The following is a 23,596-nucleotide window of genomic DNA, read 5'->3' on the forward strand; positions in this document are numbered from 1 at the left end:
GTTGAATATATTGTTGTTACTAAAGCCAGCAAGAAGATTGTCTAATTGAAGAATTTTTTGAAAGAGTTTGGAAGAAAGCAGAGCAATTATGTAATTTTTTGTGACAGTCAAAATGCAATTCATCTGGCAAAGAATTCAGCATTTCATGTCAGAACGAAACACATTCAGATAATGTATCACTTTATTCGTGATTTCTTGGTTGATGGGGCACTCTCACTTGAGAAGATACGTGGATCAGAAAACCCGACAGATATGTTGACCAAGACAATTACTGCAAAGAAGTTGAGGTTGTACACAACCTCAGTTGGCCTTCATGGATAGTAGTTGGAGGTGTTGCATTGATTCTCTGGATTGTATGGGCAGAGAAATCACAAGGTATGATTGTTGAAAGTAAATTAGTCTCCAAGTGAGAGATTGTTAGAGGAGTGTGGAGCGTGTTTCCTACCTGGATGTAAATCCTTAATTTCTGCAGTTTCAACTTTGCGATAAGTTGGTGGGGGGTTGCAGGGGGATCAGCCCCTGCCTGTAAGGTGGGGGTTCAAGAGTGATAGTGTTCGAGGCTAACTTTTTGAAAGGTAATTCTATAATTTTACCCTACACTAGTAAACTCCTTGTAAAATTCATAGACTGCTATTTAAGGAGACATCCTCCTCTATATTGTGTATCTCAATCAAATAAAAAAGAAGGCTCGGTGTGGTCGTGAACGTAGGCAGTTTTTGCCGAACCACGTAACATCTTTGTTTTCATGTGTAGTTATTTTCTCTTTTTGCTTTTTCCATGCTTGTTTCTTCAATCCATCGGTAGGTCAAAGGGTCGTTCCCTAACAACCTTGTTGAGACACTTGAAATGAGTGTGTCATGGTTTTACCTGATGGAGGATTTTGGTATCATGCTATCTGCATTTTGTACCCACTGCATTATCATTTGGAGGAGCTGCAGATCAGCCTGAACTAAAGTTGGAAACCTGCTTAATATGTTCTGCAATTTCATATACACAAATGTCTGTAGATCAGGAAGACTCAAGATAGGGTCAATGCCACATATGAGGCTGATAGACGGGGATGAAAGACCTGCCAGTTGCACACAGGAGACTAGAGTTGTGCTTGATTTGAAGAAATCTATGTGATGCTTCAGATATTGTAAGAAAGATGGAAATAACTTTGTAAAACTTATAGGATGATGGAAAACTTAAGACTGGCCTGTTGTGCAGTCAAGGGTCAGTAAGGTAGTTGCAAGCAGTTTATTCTTTCTCTGGTATTGTAAACAGTTCAAGATATTTAGCCACTGCCAGAGTTCTGATCTCCTAAAGTAATTCAATAGAACTTCTATTGAGGCAGAGGTAGTTATTTAGTCTATAATGGTGATTTTGTGTACTCGGGTATTATTTTGGTTGCCTGGTGAAGTCAGCATTGTAACCTATGTCTTTGAAAGGAAAAAGTAGCAGCTAACAAAAATGGAAAATTTTGAGTTCAGTAGTAAGAGTGATTTCTAGGAGAAATGTTGCTCCGCATAGGAGAGGATTTCTTCAGAAGAGACTGAGATTTCTTTTTATTAGTTTATAGATTCTCTCCATGCACTGAGATTCATGCCTATAATAAATAATTGCCTCGAAGTAAAACCTCATAACCTAGTTAAATTGATCTTACCCACAAAAGTAAATCAAAACACCCTTTGCATTCTAATGTAAGACCATTGTTTCGTTACTTTTGTTTAGCTTCAATTTGTAGTCAGAAACATCGAACTCTTGGAAAAACTCATGGTGATTGTTGTCAAGGGTTTCAAAAGATATCTTCAAACAAATTATAGATGAAGCAAAACATAGTTAAAGGTATATAGCTTCACCCCATGTTTGAAAAGCTCCAGTCTTAGGTATTCTTGAGCTGGTTTTTGTTTTGGTTCTTTTGATTTTTCCTATGCTTCTTTAGGCTCTCTTTTCAAACTTCTAGCAGCTCAGTGCATAAACATTTAGTCCTATTTCATGAAACTACATTTGTCAATTTTCATCACAATCATTTGTTTAGAATCTCCATTGCATTTCAAAATTTTCTTGAGGTGATCTATTATATATTCTTGGGATGGTCTTCATGTCATGAAGCGTAAAATAGATTCAATCTACCAGCTTTTAGGACATTCTTTATATTTCACTTTTGGGATATTCTCAGTTTGGCTTCTTAAGCTCCATCTCTTCTTTTATATCCTTTCTCTTTGAGACGTCCAATATAAATTTTGTATCCAAATCTTTCTGAAATCCTAGTTTTTGAGCTATTCCTTGTCTAACCAGTATTTTTTTCGTCATGTTTATCACCCTAGAACTTCAAGATAATTAAATCAGGATCCTACATTGACAGCCTTCATGCTGAACCAATCAGCTTCTGATCCAGTATCTCATTGCATATCTACTCATCAGCAAATGTATCAGTTGATCAAACCTATGTGTTCTGTATCTTGCTTTTTTATCATTACATCGGTCTGACATGGGAAAATACAAGCCAAAAGAGCTCCTTTTCTTTGGCTCTTTAACTGGCAGACTCAAGTCATATAATTGGCACCTAAACTCAGCTTCCTCTTAGCAGCCTTTGACCTGTAACACCACACTTCAAATGCTTCACTCAGGTCAGGGAACTTAGCCTCCTCTATCTTTAGCCAGTCAGCCAAGATATTGGCCTGATCCGCTGATGGCAACGCAAGCACCAGCGAGACGAATGCTGATTCCACAGTCTCACATAGATCTTCCCTCATCCTGAACCTTGATCCAACCTTCTCGCCACAGTCCAACTTGGGCTTTGTTTTCCTAACAAATGGAAGCCAAATTTGGATCAGCTCAAGTCGCTTGTCGGCTGGAAGCACCACCACTCCATACCCAACTGCCTCCAACACCTTTGCCATGACCTCAATCACCTTCAGCTTGGTCTCAAGCACACTAGGCTCTGAACCTCTCATGATCTCAATAGCCTCCACAATCCTGTTTGAGGTATTCAACCAAGTGTCAACAAAATACTTCATTAAATCCAACCTTGGTAGGATGTTACAAATCCATGCAAGATCGGACAGCGTCTTGATCAACCGCTTCTCAGTCTCAGTTTCCTCATGTAAAGGCTGCAAGGATGGCTTCTCAATATCTGCTTCCAACCAGGAAAACAGACTCTGGAGGCAATTACACACTTCATTCTTTATGTGTTCATCTGCTGTCAACAGTGGAGCATCATCATCCTCTGTGACCATATATTCAAGCTGTTCTTGAGCTGTGGTTTTTGGTTGATCCATTGATGAAGGTAAAAAAGCAGTGGCTAGATGCAGTGCTGCAAGAAAGACTTTGTGAATGACAGCAGGATCAACAGGCTGCAACCGAGCAATGACAGGTTCAGCTTGTGGACCAAGCTTTGGGAGGACTCTCAGGATTTCCTCCTCTTCTGCCTCTTCCCATGGCACTGCTTCCAGGTATTCAACACAACCACACACTATCCGCTTCCCACCCAGTACGATTGCCACTTGAAGGATGCCAAGTGTGCCCCTGACACTGTGGAATGCGTTTTCTGATGGATTCGGATGGTACAGCAACCGTAGAAAATTGACATAGTGGTCAACATCAGACTCATCACAGTATACATCAACACAGTTCCGTGAGTCAATGATTTGCAATGTAGGCCAATCATCTGAAAGTCGTTCAGCAAAATACTGGCATTCTTCTGTGATGATCTCAGTGTGACAGTAGAACCAGTCATCTCTACCATTTCTAGTCCGAAGTCGGACAACAACATCACTGGTTGACCGATCACCAAACTTTTTAACAGACATTGTTTCTTTGATATTGGCGATTCAATCAAGAAGACCATAATCAGTAGCAAGAAGACTCCATAAAAACAGTGCCAAAAGGACGCGCCTACAAATTCAAAAATACTTGAGTGAATATTTTTTTAAGATATCAAATTTTAGTTGCATTGAAGTTGCAACCAGAAATTCTCACAGAAATCAATGGAGTAAGATGCAAAAAGTTGCAGTTATCTTCAGTGGAATCAAAACATACCAGATAAAATAGTAACATTATACATGTTCCTGTCATCCCCTAAATAATAAAATTTCAATGTTGTGAAAATGGGAGTCAGTGTGGCTTGTCCACTTTTGAACGTCCTAAACAGGGTTACCGAAAACGCTATAGCACTCAAGGAAGCAGGCTTTGCCAAAACGCGTTTCAGAAGCGCATTGCTTCCAAAATGCACGGAGAAGCGACCCTTATAAATGGAAAGCATGCTTCCCATTAGAGGGAAGTGCGCTTTTCATTTCGCTTCTCACTCACTTCCCCCGATCGCTTCCCACTCACTTCCTAATCGCTTTCCCACTCGCTTCTCACTTACTTCCCAACCAATCGCTTCCCCGCTTGCTTCTCACTTGCTTCCCAATATCAGGAAGTGAGTTGTCTTTTTTTTGAGGGCTTGGAGCTTTTAACATTTTTTTTGCCCAATATCGGAAAAACTCGAATCTTATTCGCTTCCCACTTGAATCCTAAGACGCTTATTCCCTCTTTATTTCCTCTTCACTTCTAGTTCGCTTCCTAGGTCGTTTCCCTTCTCACTTCTGAGACGATTTCAGGTTTGCTTCTAAATCGCCATGCAATTCACTTCCTAAAATTTTAAAAGTGCATTGCTTCTCAAATCGCTTCCCGCTCCCACTTGCTCGACTGGCAACTCTGGTCCTAACAGAGTATCATAGATCCAATCAATCCATGCTTGGCCAGAACAAGAAAAGGAGAAAGGAAAGCATATGCTTCTGGAGTTGATAGTCAATGCTTAGGCATGAAGACAGCTTACACTGAGTATGTCTCACACAATTTTGAAACAAAGCAAGTTGAATGGAAGTGGCATCGACCAGACAAGCTCATTAAAGGATTGAACAATATGAATTTGCTTGTGGCATGTAGGCAGACATCACTGCTTCATTTGAGAAATGACTTCCACAAGATTTCTCAAATGCTTGATTAAAAAAACAATTTTCAAACATTCTGTTTTTTTATTTCCTTAAATTTGTCCAATATAGCCAAGAAAAAACAAATTCTTCGAAAATATAGAGGTATTCACTTACCGGAACGTCTGCCAGGGAGGAAGACCTTACCATCATATGCGGACAGTTTGATATAGAAATATCTCCTTGAACAAGAACTTCCACTTCGCCATCTAATACATTTGCATGGTTTGACTTTGAAACACTTATTCAAGCACATTGATTCATATCTACCTAGCCTTTCCTGTTACATTTTACTTATAGTTATAAGAAGCACCACGGAAGCACACTATAGCATCAACATTACATGCTTCTGAAGTGATAGGGGAAGCACAAGGAGACATGCTTCACATTTTTCAGAAGGTGCATCAAGAAATAGGAAAGCTCGCATGCCCAATGTGGGAACCTCAAGCTTCCTTATGCATGTGTGATTCCGTTACAAACCCAGCATCTATGAGTGGTACATATTCTGTGAAGAAAAGCTGACAAAAGCACTTTTAAGAAAAAAGCTTCATCTCTGTTGCTGCTTCCATGTCGCTTCCAACTCAATTCTGCTGCTGGTACTCCCATGTCATTAGCTACTCTCTTTCCCGAAATACTTGTGAACTTTTTCACACTAAACCCATTAAGACATCTTCAGAACACTTTCATCTAGCTTCATGCTTTGTGCATTGCTTCTCATTGACTTCATGCACTGATTATTTAATAGAAAGCATCAGTAACTCATACTGATTTCAAGCACTGGTCATTTACTAGAAAATGTGAGTATTTGGAACAGCATCAGGGCTGTACTCCACAGTTGATGCCCACGACCTTGAATTCCTTCCACATTAACTTTTGGATCCAATCATGTGCATAGCTGTTGTTGTCTTCTTCTCTCAACCATTATTGTTTCAAAATTTGAGTTACATTTTGATTTAACCATGCTTTCATATTGCTACAAGCTGTTGGATATACCAAATGCAACTGCTGCACATCAGATTCCTAAATGCACATTCACAGTTTCTATGGGCCCAAAAAGTGTTGAACAAATTAGCAATGTCTAGATTTCAACCTTGTTCCAGATGGAAATTAGTCACAGCCTAAAATGTTGGAAAATCCAGAACGCAGTAACTATCATTTTTGTAAAAAAATAAAGTATATTATGTGCTTTACACTGGCCTATAAAGCAACCTGGATCCAGTATGTGCAAGCATGGAGTCCCTCTGGTCCTGTTGCCTCACAGTAAGCTGGGTACTCACTGCTTGTGGATTGCAGTGAGAGAAGAAACCAGTAACTATGGTCAGGTACACGCGGTCCACAGTGCAGATGTCTTGAACAAATTCCTCCTTCAATGCCCAAAATAACTTGTTCATTCAAATCTCTCATATCAGACCAGTGAAAGCCATTCCTTTTTCCAAAAGGCAAATATTTCCAAATGAATTGCTCATGAGATATGCCGAACAAAATCAAATGCAAGCAGACATTTCATGGTAACTAGTGTTCAAGAATTAAAATGTTGGAGTTGTTTGGGGTACACTGCATGCCACTTACCAAGGTGTTTCAGTAGTCTGGGAGAGGGAGATAAGCACCCTATGGTTAGAATTTGACTGCACAATCCTTGCAGATATTCTCTATAGTCAAACCATGGGAACTCTCCACAACCATTCATCAAATAAACAATCAAGAAAAGGTTTCTGCATGCCAAGAACCTCCACATCCTAACAAAGGAGCTCAATATCAGATCAATTAGCAAAAGCAATCTTGCTCATAGGGTGGAGGATTCTTAGACCCATAGACTGCTGCATTTTGATGAATGCTATCCTCAAGGCTCAAGAAAAGTGAAGATTATGTACCTCAAAACTTAATTACTGACTGAAGTGATCAAACATTTCAAGAAGGATGAGGAGAAAAAAGGATGAATTAAAATTGTTGCATAAATGGTTAAATAGGCATAAGTGCTTTTAAAACCATAAATGCTGAATTTGGTGCATAATGGGGACATAAACAAGATTTTTCGAGCAAGTTCAGCATTCAAATCCCAAAATTATAAATAACTAAACTTGTGGGATATGCAATTTCTACAATGATGGTATTAATCAATTGAATTTACAACTTACTAATCATAGTCATAGGACGTGTGCTGTGGTTTATGCACGCATGTGTGAATTTCTGCTTGTGTGTGTTGATATAAAACTGTGAACAAAAGAGCAAAAGATCATTCTGATTGGATAACATTTTATACGGATATAGTGTACATGTTTAACTCATGGATCACGCTGCTTGATATAGAGAGCTAGTGCACAACACATCCATGACCAAGTACGTGGATCATGGATTGCAGAGTGACCTAAAACAGAGATAATATGGTAACCAGGTGCAACCACAAAACAACTGATTCTCACAAAAATGATTGAATTTTACCTTGATAAAACTGGTGCAACTTCAAGACTGGTGATCAGAAAGAAAATTCCACAATTGACATTCAGTTAATAGAACATACATAGAACTAAGTACACGTCATTATAGCAAATTATATAAGCACAAATCCAGTGACCAACAATATTAGATAAGAAAACAATATAAAATGAATAGCAGAAAAAGGAGGAAACCAGACCATTTTCAGCACTAGCATTTGGAAACCATACATGTACTAAAATTCAATTTAATACAATACTACAATAAATACGTCAATGTTGTCAAAAATGAAATCTAGCATTTACTGACAACGAATGAAGAGAAAGAAAGTTACAGCACCGCGAGTGAGCATTTTTTTTTTGTCACAAACAACATCAATGTAAAGTATCCACATCAAAAGGTTTACAACCTTTGAACAAATAAATTCAATCCTCCACAAAAAAAAAAAAAAAATCCAAGATATCCCTGAATCGTGTATAAGCTCTTATGATCGAAATTAACGAATCAAATGTACAAACCATGCCAATCGAATTACGAAGAACAGGAAGCAAGATCGAACCGTATACGAAGAAAAATAGTTTTACTGGAATGGGAAAACAACTCCAATACTTCTTATCAATTAAAACATTAACCAACAACAATCTAAGCATGAACGCAAGAATCCACTTGTGCACAAAACAACTAAAAATGGCAATCAAAATCAAGCTAGATTTTTTCATGGGAAACTTATATTCCACTGCTCCTCTCGTTTGCGCACGCACGCACGCACGACAAAATTTCAACTAATTCTAGCAAAAAAAACTAGAATTTGCACTGTAAATCGGAACAGGAAAAGATGAGAATGAAATGAAGCCTTGGAAAATATGGGGAGAAAAGAATGAGGAAAAAGGCGGTGTGAAAGTAGAAACTAGGGAAAAAGAAACCAAGAGAATCATGCCACAAACGCAATGAGAGAGAGGGAAAAGAACCACCAAACAGAAGAGATTCGAAGGAACGCACCATTGAACGAAGATTTGGAGAAGATGGGGAAACCCTGAACGATGCAGTTGCCAGTTGAAGCTTTCAATAGTGCTAGGCGACTCTCTCTCTCTCTCTCTCTCTCTCGTCCAGTAATCGGAATGATCACAGACCAAGAGGAGAGAAAACAATGATTTAAACAGAAAGGGCTTCAATTTGGTTTTCCGGCCCGTGAATTTTGCTTTCTCAAGTTAAGTCACAGGGACACGCCTAAACGGATAGGAGATACGCCATTTCTTTTTAGCTCCCCATTAAGAATATTTTATCTGAGGATACGATTCTAGACAGCGGAGGAGTACGTAGTACATACGAAGTTAAATAAATAAAAAGTTCATTTTCAATTATAATTTGATTGTCTAGCTAGTGAGTTTTGAGGACGTAAACTTGTAACATGGACGCTATCAACTACTTTGAAATCAAGCTGTTTTTTTTTCCTCTCGAAAAAACCCTACCGGTATATTTAATAAAAAATATATATCTCTACAATTTGGTATTTGGATATAATTAGGAAGAATCCTCAAGAAACAAGGGTAAGCCCACTGAGTTTACGACATGACAGTGATAGTAAGTACAGCAGGTAGAGCCAGTACGGCTAGGTTTCTGATGGGCGGTTTTTCCATGTAAATATTAAAAAAAAATATCCAAGAAATCTCAAAAAGAAAATATTTACTTGGAGTTCCAAATTTGGTCTCTTTTTTTATGCCATTCTATTGAGAATTCTACTAGTACATTATTAAGCACAAGAGAGAGAGATAAGAAGTTTTGATACGATAATTTTTTTAAAATAAAATTTTTTCACTTGTTTGGGTAGCATGAGAAAAATAAATTAAAAAGTCTTAAAAAAAATGAAAGAGAGGGAGAGGAGGTGGTGGTGGTGCTTTTTCCGCACCGTTTTTTGAGAGGTAAGTGATGGTGGGGAGGATGATTTTCCCAGATGGTAGGTGGTGAGATGGATGGTAGCGGTGGTGGAAAATGATTGTGGGAGTGGTGATGGTATAACTTCTCGAGCCTAGTTTTTTTAGAGGCGAGTGATGGTGGGTGGTAGTGATGGTGGTGATGGATTGTGGAAAATCATCGAGGTGATGGCAACGGTGAGATGGTGTGTGGTGGTGGTGAGATGGGCGGAAGAGAGTATAAATTTTTGTTTTTTTTAGTATGAAACATTTCTTCACCCCTATATGAAGAATGCTTCTTATCAAAAAAATATATTTTTTAGGAAAACTCTCTTAAAGAAAAAGACTCGTGTTTGAAAGGGTTCGAAAAAATGTATGGTTTTCTCACCTTGTATCACTTTTTCTACATATTTGAAAGTGCCCTAAGGTTCTCATGAAAGAAAATAGGGAAAAAATGAGAGAGAGAAAGACTCACATCCCTCCTTGTTTACTTTTGCTGGGTCAAAAACTTCAATGGACGAGCCCGATTGCTGGAAATTACAATTACCACCTGTATATGTGGGAAATTAAAATAGAGAATTTGGGTGATTGAGAATTCTAAAAACAAATTCTCAAAATGTTTTTTTTTAAGGCAAGCTGGGGTTAGGCAGACCCCTACCAATCATACAACTGTACCATTGGGTTTTGAACCTACGTACAACGTCCCAACACAAGCTGCTCGTTGGTAAATTCTGAAAATGTTACCAAACAAAAAAATAATTATTCTTACTTGGCAAAACCAATGGGGGCTCCACGTGGTTGGTAGGAGCTGTGAGTGCACGCTTCCTTGTGGTAGGACGTTGCATGTTCAAAACCCTAGCGGTACGTTGAATAATAACTGGTCGGGGTCTGCCTAAACCCAGCTTGCCTTTAGAAAAAAAAAGATGGTTGAGAAACTTAAATTCTCTCCCAAAGTTTCCCACACTATCCAAATACATCCAGATGAGTCATTTGTAAGGCTGTAAACGCGTCATACCTTAACTGGACCTAGGTGAGTTCTATACCAAATCTTTCTCCAAGGCTTGGCACTAATTTAAGCATAACAAAACCAAACTCAGTCTCATGTGGATAACATATATTAGACCCGTGAAACAATAATTTGTGATAGCTTTTATATTGAAAATTTGCAGATCATATGAGAGGCAAAGCCAGAGCAGCTAGGTCTCTGACCTTGGGAGTGGTTTCTCCATGTAAATAAAAAAAAAAACAGATAAGTCTGGGCATTGGATTTCAAAAGCCATACTCAGGCCGCATGGTACTCGAACCCTAGGGTCTGCCTGAATATCTAATCCGACTTATTTTGGATCCAATTTGGGTTAGAGTTCGGTTGTACCTGAATTTGATATATATATATATACATATATATATGTGTGTGTGTGTGTGTGTGTGTGTGTTGTATCAGATTGGATTTCATTTGTTAATATTCCCACCTCTATCAGGAATCACATCAATAGGTGAATTTATCAATGGGTATCAACTGATTCAGTTTGATTCAATTGGTGACCATCATCTGAAGAATTCGATCAAAATTCATAGGCTGACTTTGGAAGCTAGGTTTGAGCCAATTAACAAAACCAAGACTAGACATCAATCATAATGTAAGATATAAATGACCATCTTGCCTAAAAAGGGTAAACAAAGCATTTGCCCATTAATCATATTTTCTGTTTAACGTCTCGAGTGTACCTTTAAGGGTCATCTAGTCTTTAGTCCAACAACATGAAGTCATGAGCAGTGTTGTCAGTTCGGTGCGATATCGATACGAGACTGACCTGAATCGGCTATTTTTAATAAATTTATAAAATAACTTAAAATTAATTATTTTAATGATTTTAACATGTGTCACGTTCTGATTGACAAGTAATATTTTAAACCATGTTCTTTTTTTTTTAATCTATTTGCAGAACTCTTAAATGCTTTTTGATATATTTATTTCTATTCATACACCTCTGCGACTCTAAGAGATCATTACACAAATTACAAGTCGTTTCGAGTTTGAATACAAAATTGAAGATTCGATTCCTTTAGCACATGCATTCAAATGCCTCGCTTTCATCACTGCCTATAGATTTTATAATGCATGGAGTTTTGCCTCTTTGGAGGTTGAAGCAATCCTCATTGTTTAAAATGGCTTTAGACCTCCACTGCTATTAAGTAGGACCCTTTTACCATTCAAGTTTGAAAAAATGCATTTCCAATTTGATTTTCACGTACGATAGCACGATATACAGAGGGGAAGACTAGGACATGAGGACACATTTTTTTATATTTTTAATTGATAGAAATATTTTTCATATATATATATATATATATATATAATCATATTATTGAAAATTTTATCAAAAATATTAAGTGTCACGGAGCCTAAAACGTGTCTAGTATGACATAGTTATCGTCCTTAATTGCATGGAAGCCTGACAAAAAAATTTCATTGCCTCTGTAGGTTAGCAGGTAAAGGGAGTTTTATATCACTTGCTTGCTTTCGTAATAGGCTGGACCAGGAGTCGCTCTGAATCTTTGAAGGATCCAACCTCTCAATGAAGCAACCTAGAGGGCGTCCAGGTAGCCCACAATGAAGTGAAAAAGAATAACCATACCCTGTTTGAGAGCAGGAGATGAAAGGGGAAATAAAGATTCAGTCAATCCCACATTGCTGTTTGGAAGTCAGATTCAGAAAATGAAAGTGGCGATGTAAATTGAGAGAGAAGTGCAAATGACCTTCCATCTCTCCATTTCAACTATATCCTCACAACATAGTTGACAAGTTTAGTCTCATCATTCATTTTCTTCTCCACTTCCATCACCCTCTCATCTCCTCTTCAATACCAGCTCTCAAGCAGAACCTTAAGTCAGTCCTGTTTTACAAGCATAATCCCTCAGCTTCGCAGCAATAATGCGGAATGATTTTGATCGTAATGGTTGAGATCAACAAGAGATGTAGCCGCTGGACTGGTTGGAGCAGTTAGTGCACGTCACCTTGTGTTGGGACGTTGCAACTTGCAAGTTCGAATCCCAATGGTATCGTTGTATAACTGGTAAGGGTCTAGATAACCCCAGCTCGCCTTTCAAAAAAAAAAAAAAGATGTTCCGTCTCACTAAGATTATATTTGAATGAACAGCAGAACAATCTTAGTGAACGAGTTATAGACACGGGAGCTCTGAACAGCAAATAAAATACATCACAATCCTAAAGAGGCATTGTGTTGTAATTGTGATCTGGTAAAGAAGAGGAAGGCTAAGAGTATCCGGCTGATAAAGCCTCCTAAAACAGAATTTCTTATTAAGAAAAAAGAATTTCAAGAAGACTTTTTGAGAGATCAAATTTTTTTTATAAGGCCAAGAAAAAAACCGCCCATCAACACCCCCACATTGGCTGGTTTTCCATTAGTAAAACCCTTGAGATCTCCCCTGACAACAAAGGGGTAAATCCAGTTTACCCTGTGGATTTCAAACTCATGAAGAGGCATTGAGTTGTTCCGTCTCCCTAAGATTTTATTTGAATGAACAGCAGAACTAAATCTTAGGGAACGAGTTATAGATACGGGAGCTAAGAACAGCAAATAAAATCCATCACAATCCTACGCAGCAAAAGAGGCATTGAGTTGTAATTGTGATCAGGTAAAGAAGGAAGCCAAGAGTATCCGGCTGATAAAGCCACCTAAAACAGAATTTCTTAATAAGAAAAAAAGAATTTCCAGAATGTCTTTTTGAGAGAACAATTTTTTTTTGTTAGGCCAAGAAAAAACCGCCCATCAACAACCCACATTGGCTGGTTTTCCATTTGTAAAACCCTTGAGATCTCTTGACAACCAAAGGGTAAATCCAGTTTACCCTGTGGATTTCAAACTCATGAAGTCTTGGTGGTATTCACAAGTCACCCACTTACCAGATGACTGGAGCCCTTGTTCTGAAAAAATAGCAATATCCTTATTCAAAGCCTCTAAATTCGAACCCTCTTTAATTTTGTCCACCCTTGCCTCCATTCCTTCCACAACCCTTTCTATTCCCAAACCATTAATCCATCATGTAGAGGCAGTAAAATCAAGGGGAAACCAGACATGGTGGAAACTCGACCTCCACGATTGACTGGCTCATCCTGCAATTTTTTAGCCACCATATGCTGAAGAACTTCGCAATTAACATTCTCCAACTACAAGATTGCCAAACACATACAGATACGAGCACTCCACTTACCATATATGACATAACCTATGGCATTGATCTCGTAATACAACTAGGGGTGGGCATCCAACCAGGCAGGCCCCTGAACCGGCCTGGCCCAGCCATGGGCCTATAAATTAGGCCCAAGCTCAGCCCGAACAAGGCTTTTGGCCCAGCCAGTGTGTGTATATCATATAATATAATATTATAATAGGACCCACCCTGCCCAATTAGGCCCCACCAGCCTAACGAGAAGGATGTGGTCAGGGTTTTTCCAACAGGCTGCTGTTGACCGGGGGGCAGCCCAGTCCACTAGCGGGCCAGGTAGATGCCCACCCCTAAACACAACCCTCCAAGGTACAGAAAAACATTTCCAAGGAAAACTCATGGTTCAATGCTAAAAGTTTCAAGAATTAAAGACCCCCCCCCCCTCACATACATAACAAGCAAGAAAATCTGCAACAGCAATTCATAGTCTATGCAAAGCACCGAGATTTCCAGAAAGCAAAATTTGAGCGACAAGTAAATTGAATGTACTTCCAAGTCTTAACAATGTAAAGGGTCATCTCTGTAACACTATAACCAGGAGAGCAAGCGTCTCACTTGATCTTCTTCTTAGGCCTCAGCTGTAAGAGAAATCATAAAGTTTCAACTTCAATAACAGAAAACACAGAATTTCACGAGAACAGAAATGAACAAAGAAGACTTAAGCACCTGATTGCTGTGGCCACATTTCTTTTTCCGGCAATTCACAGCTCTTGGATGCAAACGAGCATAACACCTGAAAATAGTGAAATGATGAGACAGCCTGAGCTGTGTATTCAACACAATCCATGGCAAAGACGTAGGATCAAGTTGACAAGGACAAAAAAGAATAACTCATGAAAGTCCCACGCACAATTCCATTTTCTAGAATAAATAGGATCTTCCTAACCCCCAAGCCTTGATTATATATGTGCGTATGTCAAAATCTCTCTCTCCCTCTCTCTCTCTCTCTCTGAGGAGTCTTCTGGCAGAGACACTGTATATCAAAGTTTGTGCAATGCCTTATATGGGATAGATTTGAACCAGAATGTGCACTATATCCTAGACAAGCCCAAAACAGTCTTCATTAGCTTTTTTTTTTCAAAATGAGACGCTATAAAAATATCCTTTTTATATTAGAGTTTCTGTATGAAAATGTGTTTGCTCTAACAAGTGCATGCTAGTGTCCTCTGAAGTCAAAATCATGATCTGGCTACATGCATCAAGCCAGTCAGATTTGATGGCACATGAAGAGTAGCCATATAATCAATTATTTTCCTTAAGATTGGTATTACTAGTCAGGACACACACTAATCAAATCCAGACAACATTCAAAATAATTATCTGTGATGCCAACACCTTCCCTTTGCATTTACATATCCATTATCCAACTATCATTGTTAAGTCACTTCCAGACACAGCATATGATAAGCTTATAATAAATTGGCATCCCCAATCAATGCATAAATATAACCAATAACAATATTCAAGCATTAAAAAATTGCATCTTTTCATCAAAAATACATGATCCAATGGTTGGTTCCTAGCAAATTCACCATGACAAGCACATCCACATTGTTGGATTTGCAAAAAAAGTGTTGGAAATGCCCAGATTTCTAGTTCTCATGTGAACTATAATACCATATACAACAACTACGCCTTCATTCCAAAACAATTGGGGTTGGCGATATGAATCAAAAAAGAAAATCATTCTGGGTCTTCCACATGAATCCTTATCCTCCAATCATTTCTATCCAATGCCATGTCCTGGGTGAGGTTCAAAGCATTCATATCCTTTCCTATCATCTCCATCCAAGTCTTCCTAGGCCTACCCCGACCTCTTTTGACTAATATATTTTCCCATTTCTCCATCATTCTAACATTAGGCCTTCGCCGAATATGTCCAAACCACCGTAAACGATTCTCTCTCATCTTATTTTCAATGGGTGCAACGCCTACCTTCTTACGTATCTCCTCGTTCCGAATCTTATCTTTTATTGTATTTACACACATCCATCTAAGCATACACATCTCAACTACACTCATTTTTTGAATATGATGTCTCTTGGCAGCCCAACATTCCGTACCATATAGTAAAGCGGGCCTAATAGTCGTCCTATAAAACTTTCCCTTCAGCCACAATGGCATTCTACCATCGCACAACACTCGGGTTGCACTTTTTCATTTCATCCACCCAACCTTTATCCTATGATTTACATCTCCATCAATTTCTCCATACTTTTGAATGATAGATCTCAAATATTTGAAACAATCATCCACCGGTATTTCTTGCTCAACAAGCTTCACTACACTCTCATCACTACTTTGTTGCTTACTAAATCGACATTCCATGTATTATGTCTGACTCTTACTCAACTTAAAACCTCTTGCTTCCAATGTCTGTCTCCATAATTCCAACTTAGCATTAACCCCAACTCTAGACTCATCAATCAAAACAATATCATCAGCAAACAACATACACCACGGCACATTTTCTTGAATTGATCTCGTAAACTCATTCATCACTATAGCAAATAGGAAAGGGCTTAAAGCAAATCCTTGATGTAACCCAACCGTTATAGGAAAATTGGTTGTCACCCCACCACAAGTGTAGACATTGGTTACTACTCCTTCATACATATCTTTAATTATACTAATGTACTTGAGAGAAACACCTTTCTTCATCAAAGTCCACCAGAGAACGTCCCTAGGTACTCAATCGTATGCCTTCTCCAAATCAATAAAAACCATATGCAAATCTTTGTTCCTCTCTCTCTGTATCTCTCAATAAGTTGTCTAAGAAGATGTATAGCTTCCATAGTTGATCTTCCAGGCATAAAACCAAATTGATTCTCCGATATCATGACAACCTTCCTCAACCTAGACTCAATCACCCTCTCCCAAAGTTTCATAGTATGACTTATGAGTTTTATACCACGATAGTTTGTGCAATCTTGTATATCACCCTTATTCTTATATAGAGGCACCAAAATACTCTTCCTCCACTCATTAGGCATCTTAAAAAGATTTCTCAATCATTCTAAACCTTTCTCTCCCAAGCATTTCCAAGCCTCGATAGGTATACCATTTGGGCCAACTGTCCTTCTTGATTTCATTTTCTTCAAAGCCTCTGCAATTTCTTTCTTTTGAATCTTGAGCATGAAGTCACGATTCATCTCATGAAAAGGAATGGAGAAGTCTCCAAGATCCTGAGCATGACTTTCATTAAATAGCTTATTAAAATAATATTTTCATCCGTCCTTAATCTTCTCATCTTTGACTAAAACCCTTTGCGTTTCATCTTTGATACATCTAACCATACTCAGATCCCTCGATTTCCTATCTCTCATCTTTGCAAGCCTATAAATATCCTTCTCGCCCTCTTTGGTATCCAACTTGTCATAAACCTCCTTTTATATACCTTATCCCTCGCGTTCCGAACTACTTTTTTAGCTTCGTTCTTTGCTATCATATACTTCTCCAAATTCTCGTTATCACAACTCTTAGATTTCTATAACACTGTCTTTTAACCTTAATAGCTAATTTGACATCCTTGTTCCACCATGATGTATCCTTACCTGTCGGTGAACCGCCTTTACACTCAACCAATACCTCCTTAGCCACCTTTCTCATGCCACCCGCTATCTTACTCCACATTGATTTTGAATCATCCTCGAGACACCAATCAGTTTCCTTAACTACCTGCTCTACAAACATTCCTTGTTTAGCTCCTTTCAGTGCCCACCACTTAATTCTAGGATCTATCCTATGTCTATCCCTTTTGTGGCATTGTCTAATTCTAAGATCTAAAATTAAGACTCTATGTTGTGTAGCTACACTTTCTCCCAGTATAACCTTACAATCTATGTCACAGGGATTCAGCTAGCAGGGTGTCGCACCCGCGTTGACGCAACTCGACGCGGATGCGGGTGCGGCACCGGGTGCGGTCAACCCGATCCTGGGTGCGTTGACCACACCCAAGATCATTTCGGTCCATTTTTTTTTTGAATTTTTTTTAAAAAAATTTGCCTTGTGAAATGGGCTGCAGAATTTTAAAAAAAAAATCTGCTGACGACTGCTTGTTGCTGCTGCTCTTGTTTTATAAAGGGGCACTTTTAAAACCATCCAAATCCTTCTTTTTCGTAAAGGATTTTCTCTCTCCATAATAAATGATAATGATGGTGGTAGCCTTACTGGCTATTAGTATTCACTGTTCTCCTGACGAGATGTAGCCTTGTGTAGAATAAAAACTATTAGTATCTCAGTGCTCGAGCTGTAGCCTTGTATAGACATCTCTTTTTCACATGTCAAATCCAATAAATTTCTTTTAGCTGTCATCTTTGTGCAGCTGTATATAAAATGAAATTTGAAAAATCGGCAGTGGAGTCGTAGGCCTCATGAAGACTCTCTCCAACAAACCGCATCAAACCTTGCGCTTATATTTTTTGTGATAGGGAGTTTCAAACATGATTGAATCATGACAATCAGCAGAACGCAACAGGCTGGGATTGCCAATCCTTTCGTTTCATCAATTTTGTCTTCTTGCCTCAAAGTACACAACAAGGAGAACGTGGGTAATGAGTCTTCAAACAAACACACACACCAGCAAAAAAATTTGGACTCCCGACCCGTGCCGAGGGAACCCCCGGACCCCGTTATATATATATATATATATATATATATATATATATATATATATATATATATATATATATATATATATATATACATACATTTTTGGCCCTGCCGCACCCCCCCGCACCTGGGTTTTTTGGAAGTGCCGAATCCCCACACTCGCACCCATGTGACATAGCTTACAATCAATACAACAACCCCTATCTCTATTTCTAAGTAAGAAAAATCTATTTGACTCGTATTAACCACACTTTTAAATGTTACTAGGTGAGACTCCCTCTTCCTAAACCAAGTGTTTGCTAAGATCATATCATAGGACAAACCAAAATCTAAAATCCTTTCTCCACTTTTGTTTCTTTCTCCTATACCATAGCCTCCATGGATACTCTCAAATCCATCCCTACTAATGCTTACATGTCCATTAAGGTCATCGCCGATGAAAAGCTTTTCTCCATAAGATATCCCTTGTACTACTCCATCTAAATCTTTCCAAAACCGACGCTTAATGGAATCATCTAAACCTACTTGAAGTGCATTTACACTAATAGTATTAATAATATTCGTACCTAATAATAATTTAATAAGTAAAATCCTATCACGCTTCCTCCGGACCTCAACTACATTATCTATAAACTCACGACTCATAACAATCCCTACTCCATTCCTATTCCTATTTATTCATGTATACCAAATCTTATATCCCCAAGGTTCTTGAACTATAATACCATATAATTGAAAAAATTAATTTTTCACGTAAACCAACTAAATGAATTATTTGCACAATTGAAACAATCACCACAAACAACAACCTTTCATAGCCTCAATTCCAAACTTCGTCCAACACATCTGCAATATCTTTAACATTTCTATGGGCACGAACCGTCAACATTGGCACCTTAAAAATCAATACACCAGTCTTACACATTCTAGAACTGGTTTCTAAAGAACCCATGTAACAACCTTGATTTGACATCGATATAGGCTTTCTTCAAATTGTTATGTCTTACATCAAAATACCATTATCCATAAATAACCAATTTGGTAAAACAATCTTTATTGTCTTCACCATCAACTAAACTATCTAGTGCTCAACCAATTCTGTGATATATCAGTGCTTTTATAGCTCAAACTTGAGCTCCTAGTCCAACACATCAACCGTTGCATTCAGCTCATGCATAAATTCCTTGAAGCTAAAGAGTACAACATCAAACAAAATTGTCCTACTTTTTACGGGGAAATTAGAAAGGCCCTCATGTAACCATTGTCCTCAATTTTCTTATGTCAACCCCGATATACTTGGAGAAGATTTAAAACCAATCCCTTGACAATAGCCTATGTATGATTTTCTACAAAAACACCCTCAGGTTTTTATTAATTCCAATAAACACCCCTCAGTTTTGTACAACTGGCGCAGCAATACCATGGACTGGAATTTTAGTTATTAAACTCTATCATCCATCACAGTTCAACATTAACAGTAACATCCAAACCAGAATCAATAATAACAGAAGGAACATCCACTCAGACAAATGATATAAATTGTGCCACCCATGAAAACCAACTATAGATTAACTAATAAGCTGGCAAAGTTAAAGAGTGAATTCACTTTTGGGGCATCATTGCAGCCTGCCAGCCATTCATCGACTGGCATTGAAAAACTGAATGCCCCACAACTTGCAGGAACATTTACTAACAGAAGGAACATCCACTCAGACAAATGATATAAATTGTGCCACCCATGAAAACCAACTATAGATTAACTAATAAGCTGGCAAAGTTAAAGAGTGAATTCACTTTTGGGGCATCATTGCAGCCTGCCAGCCATTCATCGACTGGCATTGAAAAACTGAATGCCCCACAACTTGCAGGAACATTTACTAACAAAGTTATTAATATGAAGTAATTTTCTTCCAAGGAGATGCAGTAATATAACAACAAATTACACTAGTTATCCTTTTAGGCATCTTTAGAAACAAAAACAAATATTTACACCATGAAACTGAAAATTAATTAAATGGAAAATAAAATCAAAGACTGCATTTGCTGGACCTTGAAGATGAGACCAAAAAAATGAAAAACTCACTTTCTTAGGTTTCTTTAATAAACGAACTCCAAGACAAGATTAAAGTCATTGTAAATTCATCCTCAGGGTTCTTTAACAAAAACCATGCACAACTCCTCGAACATAGACATTGCCATCCAATAGTATCATATTTTTGTAAACTTGCTCAGTTGTTCATAGTCTTCATACAGTAACCAAATACATTTTCTACAGTTTTGAATGGTACAATAACAAAAGGGAAACTTACTTTCTGCAGATCATTTTTTCCTGATTGTACTTCCTAGCCAAAGCCATCAAAGAAGGCTCTATAATCCCACCGCGAAGCCTCAGAACAAGATGCAGTGTTGATTCTGAAAGTAGACCATCAACAAAGGCAACCAGGAAAAACAAGGACAATAATGAATACTCTAGATACAAAATCAACGGCGCTTACCTTTCTGAATATTGTAGTCAGCTAGGGTGCGGCCATCTTCAAGCTGCTTCCCAGCAAAAATAAGACGCTGCTGGTCCGGAGGAATGCCTAACAAAAAAAAGACAGGACAATTTTCCACCAACCATGGATCAAAAATTCAATTAAAATTAGTGGCTACCATGGAACACATATTACACTTATTCTGCAATCTTCCAAAACTGATAGCTAGCAAACTATGCATAAGGAAAAAACCGAGGCTTCAAGCAATCAATGATAAGAGATGCATATGGATTTCAAACAAACTATGCATCTCTAAAGGACAAAACTCATGATTCAAGCAATTTTCATAAGAGATGGGTATGGATTTTAAAAATAAAACTACACGTCTCTAAAATATAAAACCGAAAATGGCTATTGATTTCAAACGAACGACACACCCCTTAAAGGACAAAAGTGAGGATTCAACAAATGAAATAAGATCCGACCAAGAATAAAGACAGGTTTCCTCTCAAATTAAGCATCCAAATTGAGTCTACCTTTTAGTTAAAACCGTTATGAAAAAGAATTAGGGTTGTTCTCGTATCGGAATCATGAATGATTATACGGCTCCGAGTAAAACAATCAGTACAGCTCAAAAAACTAGTGCTTTCATCGCATCCAAAACTTAGCGTAGAAAGAAAATACAGGGTTTTCGTCGCTTCCGAAACTTTAGCCTCTGAAAAAAACGGAAAAAAGAATAACTAGGATTCCGATGACCATAAAAAAGAGAGAGATTTCAAGCTTACAGCACAAGATCAGGGTATCTGCACTTTATAGAAAAGAAAATAAAAAATCAGGTTATTAGAGAATAACGATTCAGGGAACGAGAAAAAACCTAGTTCCCTCAGGATTTACTGAGAAATGAAACCCAAACCAAAAAAATGATAGGATTTCTCCGCCGAAGAAGAAGACATTCTCACCTTCCTTGTCCTGGATCTTGGCCTTGACATTGTCGATGGTATCGCTGCTCTCGACCTCGAGGGTGATTGTCTTCCCCGTTAGGGTTTTCACGAAGATCTGCATCTCTTACCCCTCTTTTCCTTGACCTCTCCTCTTCTGCCTGTAATGAACAAACTAGGGTTTCTATCTCGCCCCCATCTTTTCGCTTTTATAGGTACTCTCTAGGGTTTTGCGTTGGCTTCTTTTTCGGACTCCGTCTCAACTCATCGTTTCGGATGGACCAATTAGACTCGGGAACTTTCCTCGACTCGGATCGGATGGGAAACATGGATTCTTGGTCGCCAAGGGCCCGTTTGTTTCACAAGGGAAATGCAGAGGTGGTGGGAAAGTTCAGTCTTTTGCCACTGTTAATGAATCGAGCAAACAGGGAAAAGTCCAAGCTGGCAGATGTGGGCCCCAGCTTTTCTCGCATGCTCATGAGAATTCTCGGTCACACTTCGCACCTTGTAAAAGCCACTTCTCATCCATCGTACCATGTTAAGACAGCCACAAATCTTACTCTCGAGAAATCTCATGATATTTTGAAAATTTTGTATTTTCTTGAAAATGCTTTGGCATATGCAAAATACATCAAATTATATATATATGAATAAAAGATATAAATAATATAAGAAACTTTATATCATGATCATGTTTCAATAAAACGTGATATTTTCAAAACAAGTAATATTTCAAAAAATATCATGATATTTTGAAAATATCACATTTTCCTTGGCATTATATCGGTCTTGAAATTCTTTCGATAAAAATGTGTTATTTTAAAAAAATATTCTGATATTTGTGATTATGTGTTAGCATGCCTTCTTAGAAGGTCAAGACAATCTTGTGTAAACTTATTTCCTTTTCATTCATTCCAACAAGCAAACCCAAGTATAACAAATATCAATTTCAAGAAAATCTTTAATAGAATAAAATGTTGTTGCCCTTTGCAAAAGTTTGGAGAAAACATCACCTTACACAACAAATAAATTATTTAAAATTTATATATAAGAACAATATGGAAAATAAGAAGACAAAAATATATAACAGGTGTTTTTATCACAGTGATATCACAATTGCAACATGCATTATTTTTCGTAGATCTTTGGGCTTTTGAAAGTCACAATATTTTCAAAATGTCATTAAAATATGATACATGCAATGAAACCCTTACTCATAAAGAATGGAAAATAGTTGTGAAACATATTAGATGTAGATATATGCATATCCACGCTTGTTGTGGCAGGTCTAGTTTAGTTCTGAAATAAAATTTGGAGTAGAGATGTAAATGGTTTGGATTGGAGTCATTGTAGACATATTATTAAATCTCTATATTTGGATATATGTTATTTGTTTTGGATTCAAATATTGATTAATATGAAAAAAAAACTTTTAATTAACAGGGATTCAAATAGTTGTTTATTCTAATCAAATGCAGATTTACTTGTCAATAGGTTGGGTTTTAAAAGACCTAAGTTCATATACAAATTTGATGTACATATGATAGAGATTCATGCTTGTTGTGGCAGGCCTTGTTTAGTTATGGAATAAAATTGGACTAGTGATGTAAATGGATTGTTGTAAACAAATTATCAAATCTGCATAGTTGGATATATGTTATTAGTTTTGGATTTAATTGTAGGTAGATGTGAAAAAAAGGAAAGTTTGTTATGTAAGCTGAATTCAAAAAGTTGTTTATTCTAATCTGATGCAAATTTACTTGTCAACGGGTTGGGTTTTAACAAACCTAAGTTCATATACAAATGTTTGGATTTCAATGTAAATTTATTTGATTGTAAATTAGATCAGGATATCTTTGGCAAATATTAATAAATGAATTAGGCTTGATTAGATATCCAACTCAAATCCAAACTATTGATATACCTAGATCAAATTCAAAGCATTTCATCATTAGATAACATTGTTTGAAGTGAGCTTTTAACATTAGAGTGGACTAGGTAGGGTTCAGGTTAGACCTATTAGA

General features: G+C 37.6%; 2 protein-coding genes across 2 annotated transcripts; both read right to left on the reverse strand.

Moving 5' to 3' along the window:
• Positions 1 to 2,447: 2,447 nt before the first annotated feature.
• Positions 2,448 to 8,515, reverse strand: LOC149847245 (BTB/POZ domain-containing protein At3g05675-like). The gene is made up of 2 exons (XM_089998352.1): positions 8,391 to 8,515; positions 2,448 to 3,879 (listed from the first exon to the last, which is right to left on the reverse strand). Exon 2 carries the CDS (start codon positions 3,792 to 3,794, stop codon positions 2,529 to 2,531), a length of 1,266 nt encoding a protein of 421 aa, XP_089854478.1. The 5' UTR covers positions 3,795 to 3,879; positions 8,391 to 8,515; the 3' UTR covers positions 2,448 to 2,528.
• A 5,375-nt stretch (positions 8,516 to 13,890) lies between these two features.
• UBQ1 (ubiquitin extension protein 1) lies at positions 13,891 to 21,760 on the reverse strand. The gene is made up of 5 exons (XM_089996879.1): positions 21,594 to 21,760; positions 20,656 to 20,742; positions 20,470 to 20,572; positions 14,216 to 14,282; positions 13,891 to 14,127 (listed from the first exon to the last, which is right to left on the reverse strand). The coding sequence occupies exons 1-5, from the start codon at positions 21,694 to 21,696 to the stop codon at positions 14,101 to 14,103; spliced, it is 387 nt and encodes a 128-aa protein (XP_089853005.1). The 5' UTR covers positions 21,697 to 21,760; the 3' UTR covers positions 13,891 to 14,100.
• Between the last annotated feature and the right edge of the window lie 1,836 nt (positions 21,761 to 23,596).

Source organism: Nuphar pumila, chromosome 2 (genome assembly GCF_984573655.1).
Source record: "Nuphar pumila chromosome 2, dmNupPumi1.hap1.1, whole genome shotgun sequence".
NCBI classification, from domain to species: domain Eukaryota; kingdom Viridiplantae; phylum Streptophyta; class Magnoliopsida; order Nymphaeales; family Nymphaeaceae; genus Nuphar; species Nuphar pumila.

Excerpts from the sequence above, each read along its gene's own strand:
- UBQ1 (XM_089996879.1), bottom strand. The coding sequence starts at position 21,696 with ATGCAGATCTTCGTGAAAACCCTAACGGGGAAGACAATCACCCTCGAG. Across the intron at positions 20,743-21,593 it reads CAAGATCCAGGACAAGGAAG|GCATTCCTCCGGACCAGCAG; the intron begins GTGAGAATGTCT and ends TTTTTTTGTTAG. Across the intron at positions 14,283-20,469 it reads GAAAAAATGATCTGCAGAAA|GTGTTATGCTCGTTTGCATC; the intron begins GTAAGTTTCCCT and ends CACTATTTTCAG.
- LOC149847245 (XM_089998352.1), bottom strand. The coding sequence starts at position 3,794 with ATGTCTGTTAAAAAGTTTGGTGATCGGTCAACCAGTGATGTTGTTGTC.